At 37.0% G+C, this 13538-nt stretch overlaps 1 protein-coding gene across 1 annotated transcript in view; it reads left to right on the top strand.

The window, feature by feature from the left end:
- HECTD2 (HECT domain E3 ubiquitin protein ligase 2) overlaps positions 1–12912 on the top strand; it is a gene marked incomplete at both ends in the record, with an annotated part of 39598 nt that extends 26686 nt beyond the window's left edge. Inside the window, 9 exons of the mRNA XM_082309729.1 lie at positions 414–546; positions 4970–5058; positions 6176–6334; positions 6803–6877; positions 7823–7910; positions 8167–8273; positions 9470–9585; positions 10215–10358; positions 12792–12912. Coding sequence (XP_082165855.1) covers positions 414–546; positions 4970–5058; positions 6176–6334; positions 6803–6877; positions 7823–7910; positions 8167–8273; positions 9470–9585; positions 10215–10358; positions 12792–12912 — 1032 coding nt within the window. The remainder of the gene's footprint in view (positions 1–413; positions 547–4969; positions 5059–6175; positions 6335–6802; positions 6878–7822; positions 7911–8166; positions 8274–9469; positions 9586–10214; positions 10359–12791) is intronic.
- Positions 12913–13538: the final 626 nt, after the last annotated feature.

The following is a 13538-nucleotide window of genomic DNA, read 5'->3' as shown; positions in this document are numbered from 1 at the left end:
GGATATCTATTTTTTTTATCTACCATTTCTTCCTGGCAGAATGTCTTCTATGTAGGTAAAAAATTATATGAGTCCAAAATATTCCAGACAGACTCAATTCATTGTATCTAGTAGCTTATTAAAAGTCTGTTTTCATACCACCTAACTCCTTTTCAAGCCTAGAGAGTGGCACCATGTGCAAGGTAGTTGATGACGTCAAGTAGTCATGATCGTCTTGCTTCTGCAATTCAATCATTGTTTTAATATAGTTTTGACCATAATATAGTTTTGACCATATCATCAATAGGAGATGATGCAAATTACTAGTTAAAACAAAGCAAGAGCTGTAGAGACACAGACATGTTCTCTATGGCTAGACGTAGTGATAATATGTTAAATCTCTTTTTAATTCTTCCCTACCTATTTTGCAATAGCTAGCAAGGAAGAGGGCAGATCTGAAAAAGAAGTTGAAAGTCACATTTGTAGGGGAAGCTGGTCTTGATATGGGTGGCCTGACAAAAGAATGGTTTCTTCTTCTGATTCGCCAGATTTTTCACCCAGATTATGGTGAGTCCTCATAAATTTTCTTAAGTACAATGTGAAAATCTGTTCATTTTAAATTATCAAAACAGTGATGGATAAGAATTCTTCATTAATCCAGTATTAAGCAGACCAGTTACTAATTGATATAAAAACAAATGCAGGCAAGTTAAAATTGTATATAGATGAGAAGAAGTTTTGGCATAGAGGAAGGTAGAAGCGAGTGGGAAGTACTTCAAGTGCTTTGAAGATCTTGGCTTTTGACAAGGAGGTTCAAGCATTGCTGAAAAACTGAGATTTTTTGCGTCAGTGGTATGGCAAAATTAGAGAGTAAGCAAATCTCTGATCAATGGAAAGATTTAGAATTAAAATTAGGATTCAGCTTTTTAAGACTTCAGTCATGCTAAACCTTGTTTCAGAAACCAGAGGCTCAATGTTCATGGTTTGTTAGTATCCCTAGGCCAGTGAGCATATTGGATACAAAGTAGGGGGCTTCAAGACTGGAAGTAGATTTTCCTTGAAGTTCTTCCTCCGATATATCTGTGTTGTTACAGTGTTTCTATCTCTATCCAGAGACAGGATCTTGATTTACCTTCTGGGCAGACGGCAGAAAGCCATCAACTATTTTATGGAGCAGGACAAGAATAATTTAAATCTGTTATAACTCAAACGGAATCAGACTTTTAAAGGCTTGTTTCCATTTCTTTTCTGAGTAGAAAATTCATAAGAGTTTTCTATGAGCGTTAGTGAATTGCTGAACCTACTAACAAGCTAACAAGAATAAGCAAAAGCTATGCAAGCCATTGAAACACTGACACTTGTCTGCCCCTTGGAAATTTTCTAGAATTCACACAAGTATATGTTTGAATTTATATATTTGGATTTAAGAATAAGTTTCTTCCATTTAGGTTAATATGTTGTTTGGTTGCAATTGGAATATGATATTCCTGTTCCGAAATAGGAAGAGGCATATAGGGGACTGGGGGGTACTGGGGGGTACTGAAGGGTACTGAAGGACTTGGGGGTACTGATAGACGAAAAGCTGGACATGAGCCGGCAATGTGCTGTCGCAGCCCAGAAAGCCAACTGTATCCTGGGCTGCATCAAAAGAAGTGTGGCCAGCAGGTTGAGGGAGGTGGTTCTGCCCATCTACTCCGCTCTGGAGAGACCCCACCTGGAGTGCTGCGTCCAGCTCTGGGGTCCTCAGCATGGGAAAGACATGGACCTGTTGGAGCGGGTCCAGAGGAGGGCCACAAAAATGATCAGAGGGATGGAGCACCTCTGCTATGAGGAAAGGCTGAAAGAGCTGGGGTTGTTCAGCCTGGAGAAGAGAAGGCTGCAGGAAGACCTTATTGCAGCCTTTCAATACTTAAAGGGGGCTTATAAGAAAGATGGGGACAGACTTTTTAGCAGGGCCAGTAGTGACAGGACAAGGGGTAATGGTTTTAAACTAAAAGAGGGTAGATTCAGACTGGATATAAGGAAGAAATTTTTTACAATGCGGGTGGTGAAACACTGGAACGGGTTGCCCAGAGAGGTGGTAGTTGCCCCATCCTTGGAAACATTCAAGGCGAGGCTGGATGGGGCTCTGAGCAACCTGCTCTAGTTGTAGGTGTCCCTGCCAATTGCAGGGGGGTTGGACTAGATGACCTTTAAAGGTCCCTTTCATCCCGAAGCATTCTATGATTCTATGATATAGCAGCCTCTGAAGTAGGTGGTTTAGCAAATATTCAAGTGGAGATAAGGCCAAATGTATTTATTTGTCGCCTGCCATCCTTGCCTCTTCCTTCTCATGCTGCATTTTCTGTTTTTACACTGCCCTCAGTTGTCTTCATATTGCTAGTTTAGGGTGTTTTCCTGGTTTTTGTAAGTAGCTACAGTTGGATACCGTTACTGTGCTCAGTTCTGGCAAACTGCGGGCTCTCTCCTCGCATCTATCAATGGTTTCCATTTGCACTGATAGTTGCACTGATAGTGTCTGCAAGTTCTAGCACTATTTCTGTGATTAGTATAGGTAGAGGTTAGTTCTTACTTGAATCTTTGTCATTGTATATTCTGTTTGGGGTATCTGTGTGTGCTCCGAGATCCTCTCAGGAGAGAAAGGTCCTTCAGTCAGGTGCAGAGACAGTACAGGCAGATGTGAGACTGAATGAAATAGTCTGCCTCTGCTGTTACCAGGACCTGTGAGCCCATAATGATATTTGCAGGCCCAAGAGGAAAAAAAAGGAAGATTTTTTTTTTTTTTGAGTAAACAGGAGATTGGAAGACATGAACATTAATTAACGAGCAGTTGAATCTACTTGTTTTATATTGCTGTAGATGGATCTGGGTGGGTTTTTCTCCCCACTCTTAATATTTCTCAAATGAGTCAGCTTGCCTCAGCTGTGCATGGATACATTACTGATGTTATAATGGGTTGAAGCGTTCCCAGGCTGGCTCTTAAATTAGAAACATTGATTTCCAGGGACTTCAGAATAACATCTGATAGTCGTTGGTAGATAGTCTGTCTTTACCTGGAAGTGTTCGTGTCCCTTAAATGCATGGTCCTCTGTTGTTTATAGGACTCCTTCTAAAGGTCCAGAGTTTTAATTCATAAACATGGCCTCAAATCTGCTGAGATCATTATTTGCCTATAGCCCTTTTTCTAGTAAAAAGAGGTCTGCGTGGAGAGATGACATTTGGTGATAACAACCTTAATAGGAAACAATTTATCCTGGAGAAAGTGTTCTGTAATTTTGACAGTTCTTTTAGTAAAAATGTGTTGTCAGCAGAGCTTGGTAACTGATGAGTTTGGAAACATTTGAGAGTAATTTTTTTTTTCACCAGCTCTGGCAGGCTTCCTCACTTTAAAGTGTAAATTCTTCCATTGATATGACCATCAGCCAAGTGTGGGAGGAGTTCAGAAATGTTCTCATCCCTTGGAAAGGGACTGTATACTCTGCTGTCTTTAATGTTTAAGTTGCAAATAATGTATGTCAGAAGCTTGGAAGGAAAAACATAGGAAAACATCACTGTCATTACCCTTTCCAGGTGAGCTGATCCTGCAGGTTTAACCCCTGAAATTAAGGAACTGCCAATTAGCTCAGTTGTCTGCCCTCCTATGTGAGTTATGATGCTTTCTTCATCTCGGTGCAGATAATTAATAAATGGGATTTGAAACCTCTTTTATTCCAGCATCCCTGCCATCTTTCAGTATGTGAACCTTGCTCTGCCTTACATGCAACTGTTTTGTTGCTTCTGGTAAAGGCACTGTCTAAACCTTTTGTGATGAGCACCTTTTTGAAGATAAAGTTAAGATTGTTCAGGAGAGTAGCGGGGGGGGAAATATGAAGGCAGAGTTTTACCTATAAATTTTCATAAAAGCTAGATGTCCCTGAGACATCAGTTGAATTTTTATTCTTTTTTTAATCCAAAGGAGTTTGATTTTTCATTTAAATATTATTTTTCCCCAGCTTCATCTTCAAACACAAATGTGGTGAGCTACTGCATACAAGATGTCCTTAGAACTATTCAGTGCTTTGGTTTGTACACTAACTGTAGAAACAATAATAAACCATCGGCCCATTCAATCCCAACAAATTAAAACCAGTCATCATGTTTTATCCAATTTACTTCTGCATCACTGAAGTTAATTTCACTGTTAGTGCACACTTAACTAGAGTGTGTCTTGCTTCTCTGAGCAGTACTTCCTAGGCATCTTAAAGCTATTATGTGGTTTCATTACGTGGGTTTTTACTTTCTATCACTCTTTAAAACAGAATGATACATATCTGACACACGTAGCAGTCAAGCTAGTCTATGGTCATGATTTCAGTAGGATCTAGCTTGTCATTTAGACCAGTGAGTGGCTTTTTTAGGGTATTTGTGGTTTGGGTTTTTTTAACTTCTCTGATATAATTTTTTGACAGAAAATATGAAACATACCCCTTTGCTGCTAGTGTGTGTATAAGATAAACCTTTTACAGCTTTCTATTCTAAGAAAGTAAAGCTTATGGTATTTATATCATGGGATTCATGCCAGCCTTTTTAAAGATTGTTATCTGCTGTTGACCCAGGAAGGGAGAAAGAAATGGGTTTACATTGCAGCGGGGAAGTTTTTGGTTAGACAATTAACATTTCTGGCTGTAGAGATGATGAAGTAAAATGCAGAAACAGATTGCACAGAGACAGTGCAGAATATCCACGACTGGAGGCACTGAAGGACGCGTTGCACCAGCACCCAACAGGGCTGGTGGGCTGGGCCTGCTTCGGGCTTGGCGCCGAAGTGGGGGTCCCTGCCCAAGCACCAGCAGGCTCCTGCTGTGGGTGGGAAGATGGGGCTGAGAACAAACGTGGAGATACGGCCGCTCCTAGGAGCACTTTTGAGTGTGCATATGTGAGAAAGATGAAGTTTTGTATGACTTCTTATTGAAGCTCAGGCTTTGTAAAGGCTGCCATTCCTGTTCTGCAGGCATGTTCACCTACCACAAGGACTCGCACTGCCATTGGTTCAGCAGCTTTAAGTGTGATAACTATTCTGAATTCCGATTGGTTGGAGCTGTATCCTTTTATGTCTGCTAGACGGTGCTAAATGAACAGCCATTAAATGAGTTGGTACGGGGATGAAATAAGGCATCGATTAAAGCTCATTCAGCTGTCGTATATACAAGTGTGTTCCATTTTAAATGTATAAAAAGAATGTCATTCAAGAAAGTGAACTAAAAATAGGAAGAAAATGGTCGTATGTGGGTACATGGTACATTTTAGAGTCAGAAAATACTAGAATTAAGATTAAACATAACAACTTTTTTGTGTATGTTGTAATTTTTTATGTACTTACACCTCTGAGTTTCATTCAGTAAGCATAAATGAGCCTGTATGCATTAATATCTTGTTTAAGTCCCAGTTGATCAGTATGTGGCCTTTTTTTTTTTTTTTTTTTTCCCCAAACTGAATGGAAACCACATGCTATTTTGAGCATAAGTTTATTTCCCAGATTTTCTGTTGTGCTCATTTATGAAGTCTTCACACAAATGATTAATGATAATATATGCTTATAACTCCACTAAGATGAGATGATGATGTCCCCATGTTACTGATTACAGTTGGACCAGATGATCATTGTAGGTCTCTTCCAACTGAACTATTCTATTCCAGTGAGAAGCTGAATCGTGAACTGGATTCTTCTAATTTTTGGTATAATTTCAAATTTCTTTCACAAGATACACTTAAATGTGCTAGCTGATGAGCTGTAGTGCCAATGCAGGTTTGTCTTTATGCCTTTAGATCTATTTAAAAGAAAAATTGCTATATTGAGCTCTCTCTAGAATTTTTGGTTTAAAAAATATATATCTACAGTTCTCTTTAAAAACTTTTTTCATAACAATACTCTGGAACAATTTATTCTAGAAATGCTTCTATAGAATGTTATGTTGAAGATTCTCGAGTGTTCTGTCAATGTGCATCATTTGACCATTTTAACTACTACTTAATTGTAACACAAAACTGCTTTTAAAATTGCTAGTCCAAAAAAGTTGTATCATTTCCATTTCTTCTGTTTGTTTAGCATGTACTGGAGTATGCTGAGTAAGATCTTAAAATATTTTTTCCAAGTTACTTAACATATTAACTATAATAAGGATGTGTGGGGTTTGCCCTTAACATTTGACATATATAGCTTATGGGACTTGCTGTATATAATAGCATCACCTTGGATATTCGTTTCCCACCTTGCTGTTACAAGAAATTATTGAGTCCTCCCATTGTTCCTTGCGATCATAACACACTTGTAGGCATCTGTGATGTCACATTAGATGACCTGTTTCAGATTATGCCTGTAAGTATTATGTTTTTTAAGAGGCTAGATTACTGATTTAAAACCTGGTTTATTTATATTTAATGCTTGAATTACAAACTGTTCAAAACCAGCCTTTTTCTAGCACAGGCTGATAAAGTCTCCTGCTCTTCTGTTGAAAACAGAAATTCTTCATGTTTTCTAGCATAGCAGAATTTTCGTTGACCTACTTGAAGTTAGAATACCAAAATCTGGTATGAGCATTCTAGACACATTTTCTGTAGTAAAAAGAAAAACGTAACAGTTTACACTGAAATAAAAATAAACATATATACACATATACACACACACACATAGTAATTAAGCAGTGAGTTTTTCTTTGTGTACGCATTTTGAATATACAGTGTTTTCCAGGATACTTTCTGTATAAAGTAATGATTCTGGCACGTACTTGCAAAGTACATTGCTTAGTTTTGTAGATTTACTAAAGAGTTTTTACTCATATTGTAGGAACTGGCCCATGGACTGAGTGAACTTTTATCCTATGAAGGCAACGTCGAAGAGGATTTTTACTCAACCTTTCAGGTCATTAAATACACAATTATAAGTGATTCTCAAATTTGTTCAGTAATTTTTACCAATGTTTCTGCAATAGAGTGGCCTACTACTGTCTGATTGCTGATTGTTTGGAATATAACTGCATGGGCATTAAAGCTTGCTTCAAGAACCAGTCTAGTCCTGGGGCCTCGGGGCATACAGAGGCTGGCTCTGTTACGGGGCTTTAAGCTGTTGTCCCCTGGCAGCGTAGGTGGATCCAAGTCCTGACTGCCAGCTGCTGGTGCATTGCCACCTCTTTGCGTGCTCTGACACCATCACCTTGCAATCGGTGACCTGGTTTGTGGAATTCATCTGGCTGCTAAACGATCCCTTCTCTTTCAAACCCAGATGGCAGTCAAAGCGTACTCTCGTTATTTTATACGCTTTGTCCAGGAAATCTCACTTGAACAATAGCTTGTTCAAGTTACGATAGCTTTGCCTGACCTGTATATCTAACTGCTACTTCAATCAAGAAAGCCTTTTTCATTTATTCATTGTCTTAGAACACATACTAGTTAGTAAAATTTCATGCCGGTTTATGGATGTGTATTGGACTAGTATTGACCTTTTCTTCCTCAGCTTTGAATTACATTATTGTCAGACCATGTGAGAATTTTTGTAAAGCAGGTAGTTTTGAGTTCCTAGGTGAGCTACAGTGGAGTAAATACCTTCTTAATTGTATTTGATGCTCCTAAATTGTTCTTTTGTATGAAAAACTCTGTGGCTCCAGACCCTGCCGGTCAGTTTGATATGCCACTGTGTAACAGGGTCAATTTTTCTACTTTGAATACCAATTTCTTGAGCAATTTGTTGAAAATTGTAGTATTTAACTTTTAAAAACCCCACAACCCTCAATAATAAATACGAGCTTTGTAATTTGTGAGTATATGAATGTATTTTCCGGTACTGACCTTGCCTCTTCTCTTTCTCCAGGTTTTTCAGGAAGAATTTGGTGTTATAAAATCTTACAACTTAAAGCCAAATGGAGATAAAATTCCAGTCACAAATCAGAACAGGAAAGGTACTTCAATACATATTAACTACACATATTTGGCAGATTTAAGTTTGTCCTTTTTTTCCTTCTTATAAGCCTAGGTTTTCTTTGACAACGTGTGAAAATGAAATTACTGTAATCCTTTCTGGTATGCCTACCAATTTAATAGTATCTAAAATGAAATGCATTAATTTTTCTTAATTCAGTACAATTTGAGAGAGCAGAACAAATGATTGTTTAAAATTATTATGACGTAACAAAAGAAAATGTTTTTGGTTTTTAGAATACATCCAGCTCTATGTTGATTTTCTTCTCAACAAATCAATCTACAAACAATTTGCAGCTTTCTATTACGGATTTCATAGTGTCTGTGCTTCATATGCATTACTGGTAAGAATAAAATGAAACATGACTCTTCACTTCTGTTTCAAATATATGACAATGACTTACCTAGATTAAATTACACTGGATGATTTTAGGATTCGTGAATAATCTTGATTAATCAATGTAGTTGATTAATCCAACATAAGCAGAAGAAATTAAGCAGGTAATCAACTGTTCTCTGTAGTGTTCCATTGAAATCAGATAAATAAAGCTCCACAAGTTAGGTTTATTGGTATGCATTCACAGACACTTCACAGGCTCTCCTGTGAATGTTTGCAAGGATTCTCTGTCTTCCCTACAGTTATGAGCAGCAGAGCAACTATGTCTATGTGCTCATGAGTGACTGAAAACACCTATTACTTTTTGCAGGAAGAACACTCAGTGAGGTTGAGGTTAAACATTCTTCTGTATTCAGTCCTGTTTGGCTGTTGGAATGCCTTTTGTAATTTACACCATCCGTTGTGCAGTAAGAAGAGAAAGAAGAGGCAATTACAATTTGCATGAGATTCTCTTCATTCCTGTGAAATTAGCCAAGTATGACACGCTTGCAGCAAAGTGAGATGTGGCTAACTGCAGGGAAGGTTCTGGAAGGAGAATGAAAATCCATTGAAATGCCGTGCCATACTTTCATGCAACTTAACAATGTTGTAGTGAATGAATAAGTAGGTTCTGCAGGTGTAAGTTTAGCGGTTGTTAAACATGGTTTATTGTTATGTGTATTTGCTTTGCACAGCACTGTGTACAACTAAGGGTCAAGTTCTGTCAGCCACTGCTACTCATCAACCTACATTGGGACTTTTCGGTGTAAATGAAATGGAAGCTGTAACCAAAATTGAGATCAAGACCCTCCCTCTGAATTCCATACGTACAAACTTAATTTTCTTCGTGACCCATTTGTAATCTAATCAGATGACAAGCAAGTCAGCGTAACAAATGTAAGAATGAAAAAGTGAGGAACAAAAGAAATACACTAAAATATGATGTTATCCAGTAATTTGCTTTTTACTATATACAGTAGTAAGAGATTCTTCAAAGTACTGAGGAATTAATTTTTCTATAAAACAGTATGTGTCTAGGTTATAGATTTATATTGAATTACATCCTGTTAATTTTTCTATAATGCCAAAAGAAAACTTTAATCTGCACCTAGTAGCATTATTTCTCATCTTTAAAAAAAATATTTTATCCTTAATTTCTGGCAGCTACTTCGTCCAGAAGAGGTTGAAATTCTTGTCTGTGGCAGTCCTGAACTGGATATGTCCGCTTTACAGCGAAGTACCCAATATGAGGGCTACCAAAAAACTGATCTTACTATACGGTATGCTTTTTTTAATTCTAATTACTGAGTTTAAAAACATCATCGAATGGTAGACCGTTAGGAATAATCTGTTCAAGGATAATCTGAGAATGATTGAAGTTTTAAAAACCTATTTCCAAATAAGACAAAGACACTATTAAATTATTTATAAGTAGGAAGAGTTAGATCCTTAACAGCATAATGTGTTGCTGAATACCTTTAAAAGGTTATGATCAGATTGAAATGGAGATAGTTTAAAAAGAGCTTCAAATCCTGCATAGTGAAATCGGAGCCTTTATTTTTATTATCCAGTCTTCTAAAAATGCTTTTTCTCTTCCAAGTCTATTTGATACTGAGGACATTTATATTAGTGAGTAGAAGGCATATATGTTTTTATAGAAAAGTGGGTTTGGGCATCATTTGACAAGACATCATTCCAAAATTCATAAAACATTGTACTTGTCAAGTCCTTAGGAATTTATTTAACCTTGCATATTAGGATACTACCAGTGTCCCATATATTACACTATTTAAATTCTCAGTAAGTGACATTCATCATGTAGTACTTGCGGTTGTATTATTATCCTCATACTGTTTTGTCATGGTGTTGCATCTTACACCATGTTCTTCTCCCTCTGCCCTGAACATAGATACTTTTGGGATGTAGTACTTGGATTTTCTCTTGACCTTCAAAAGAAGCTGCTACATTTTGCTACAGGAAGTGATAGAGTACCTGTGGGAGGCATGGCTGATTTGAATTTCAAGATTTCAAAGAGTGAAACATCTACAAATTGGTAAGTAGTTTTCTGGATTTTTAAAATTTTTTATTAAATTATTTCCTCAGAGCCCTTATTGTTCCTGAGTATCTTTTTAAAGAAGAGCAAACTAATGTATAACGAAAAAACTGCTTGGACTCCTTTAGTTTGTCTTCAAAATGTTATTATACCCATTTATCGATTGCATAAATTTTGCAGGTGACCATCTAATACAAAATTGATTTTCCAGTCAATGTTTACATTTGAGGCCAGGAATTCTTTATTTATAGACATTCTTTATTTGTTTTCAATTAAAATAAATTATTTGTTTAATCGTTCCTAACATGACAGCTGAGCTAATGAAAATATACTGTGAATTACCATAAATTTTTCTGAATTCATTGAGTCCGTTTGTCAGTATGTATAGCAGCCCCTGCGGTTGCAGAAAATGCTTGCATTCTTTCTTGATGGTCTAAATAAGAATTTTAACATGTACGGCTGAGAAGATGTAGCATTCCTTTAGGGTCTCTGGTGAGTAAGTGTATGGTTGATACAGAGGTTGCTCAGAAAAAATAGGAACAAAGCAGCCTTGCAATTTCGTTGTGAAGGTTTAAATTGTTCATGCCAAGTTCTTATGTTTCTGGTAGTGTTTAATTTTGTATTGAATTGACTTGAGAAATTCCACATACTTTCCAGCTAGTATTTTCCTTCTCAAGATTGGAGAAACTCAGTTTAAATAATTTGGAAAGCTGTATAGAAAAGCTCACTGCTAAGCAGTAACTGCCGCTAAGCAGTAATTACTGGCTTTACCTAGATTTCTCAAACATTTAGGCTAATCAAAATACTTAAATGGAACTATATTTTTAAAGTCAAAATTTTCTTGAGTTTTCTGTGGAGAGCTGAATTAAATGCATAAACAAAATAAATTTTTGTTTTGTTTTAAAATTTGGTTTCTCTCATTACTGTGGTTTTTTTAATGCTTTATTCAATGAGCTAATAACTGGTTCCAGTAACGTGTTAAAGGAGCATGATGAAAAATGAAGAACAATCATGTTCATGAAGAACAATCAGTCAACACTGAATCTCTGTTTAAGTTCACTCTGCTGTAAATTCTTTTTTCTTAAAAATGGGAAAGCGTATTTTGAAATAGCGTGCATTTTAAAATTAAGTAGGTCTGTGTTTTGCAAGATAATTGTTGCAGTCAGACTGCCTGCGCGGGGATCAATGTAGACATGTTGGCAATGCATTGCTCACACAATAGCATCAAAGAATATAATAGCAATAAGAATTGCCAAATTAATATCCAGTTTCCCAGCTTCCCAAATTCTGAAGCACATGACTCCAGTCTGATTAACAGATCTTTGCTTGCTTGCTTAAAGGGTGGGGAGGGGGAAGTAGCTTGGGTTTCCAGATCTGTGGGGATTCCACCCCCTTTCAAGAACGTTTGCTAATGACCAAAGGCCAAGCTGCTGCCTTTCAAAAGACTAAAGGCTTCAATGAAAACAGAACTAGAGAGCTTTTGAGTCACATACTAAAATTTAACTTTTGAGTGTCCAAGTTTTACAAATTTTTCAGTTTGCTGGGTAAATTCCAAATGTCAGGTTGAGCTTCAGCTCGTTGTCTTCATCCTCTCTCCCACCAAGTAACCAGTTGTAGGACATGTCTATATCCTCAGTGCTGTCCTGTGTGTCACTTGAGAATATAAAGGGCAAAAAGATCCCGTAGCTTCTTTTTGCCTGTGGCTATGAGGCAGGATGTTAGTGGCATCTCCTACCGATGGCAAAACAAATGCTTCTGCTACTGAAGAACAGTTCTCGTCAAACTAATCCATTCTAGTGAGGAGCAGAGTTTCCAGTGTTTCACTCAGGCAATCCTAAGAGGCATCTGCAATATATACTCAAACTCAGCTCTCAGAAGAAACTCACAACTGAAAATGTTGGTATGGCTAAGACCAAAATTTGTGAACTGTTGTTTTTCCAGAGCTTCAATCAGCTCCTCAGTGCTCTGCACTGAGGCATATGTCTGTAAGGATGTATTTTACCAGGCTGAACTTTGAGTTCTGTATCCTTCCAGTAACTGTGGTTCATCTAGGTGTCTCTATACCTACTGCAGGACCCACCGGCCGCCTATTCTGATTATATCCAGATTTTGTATTTAGAGAAAAACTGATTTTGAAGTCGTGTGGTACCTGGAGTTTCCAAAGCCTAGAAGGAGATGTTTCTGACTTAACAAAAAAAGAAAGGCAGGGAGGAAGTTGCAGGCAAACAAATTCATCTGAGGTGCATATCACCAACAGTGGTGGTGTTTATGTTCAACAGAACTTGAACCGACAACATTAGGATAAATGTTCCTTTTACAGGGTTTCTTATTTAAGTAATCTTTAACTGAAAATGTGTAGGCAGTTTGCAGTGTTCTGCTTCTATTGTATTGTTATTAAATGTGTTTTGTTGGGTTTTTTTAAAATTATTTTAGGTTACCTGTGGCCCATACCTGCTTCAACCAGCTTTGTCTCCCTCCTTACAAGAACAGGAAGGAACTGAAGCAAAAGTTGATCATTGGAATTTCAAATGCAGAGGGTTTTGGTCTAGAATAAAATTAAATACTTCAAGAACAGCATTTTTATGTAGCATTCACTCTCTTCTAATTGTGCCTTTAAGCTTTTTGTTGTTATGTCTCTTGATACTGTGCCAGTCTTACCCAACTTAGATTTTTTTTTTTTTTTAATTAAATATGAAGTGTGTATTTTTTTCCTGAATGGCAATACATTTACTGCTTGCTTTGTCACAGAAAGTAGCTTTCTTCATACAAAAAGCTAGTCTATTTGATAAATGAAACCCAACTAAGAAAATTTCTAAGTTATAGTTTGTTTCTGTTTTTTCTTAGTAGCACTTTATCATTAGTCATAATTCCTTTACATCACAGGTATCCCACTGGGAGATAATTTCTTTATTAGCTAATCCCAGTGGCAGAATGTTTTCAATTAACATGAATAATAGGAAAAAAATATAACATACAGCATGTAGCCATATTTTCACAAAGGCAAATATGAATTTTAGTCTTTATAAAATGTATGCAGTTTTAATATTCTGGTTTTCCTTCTCAATGAAACAGGCTGTCTAAGAAGCATGTAAATAACTGCCTGTGAACAAATAGGGTTTTGATAGTGCCATTTACTGCTAAAAAATTATTTTTTATGAATAAGAGGTTTTAGATGTTCTA

Source organism: Platalea leucorodia, assembly GCF_965183815.1.
Source record: "Platalea leucorodia genome assembly, chromosome: 4".
Classification (NCBI taxonomy): Eukaryota; Metazoa; Chordata; class Aves; order Pelecaniformes; family Threskiornithidae; genus Platalea; species Platalea leucorodia.
This window is presented reverse-complemented; position numbering and strand designations above follow the sequence as displayed.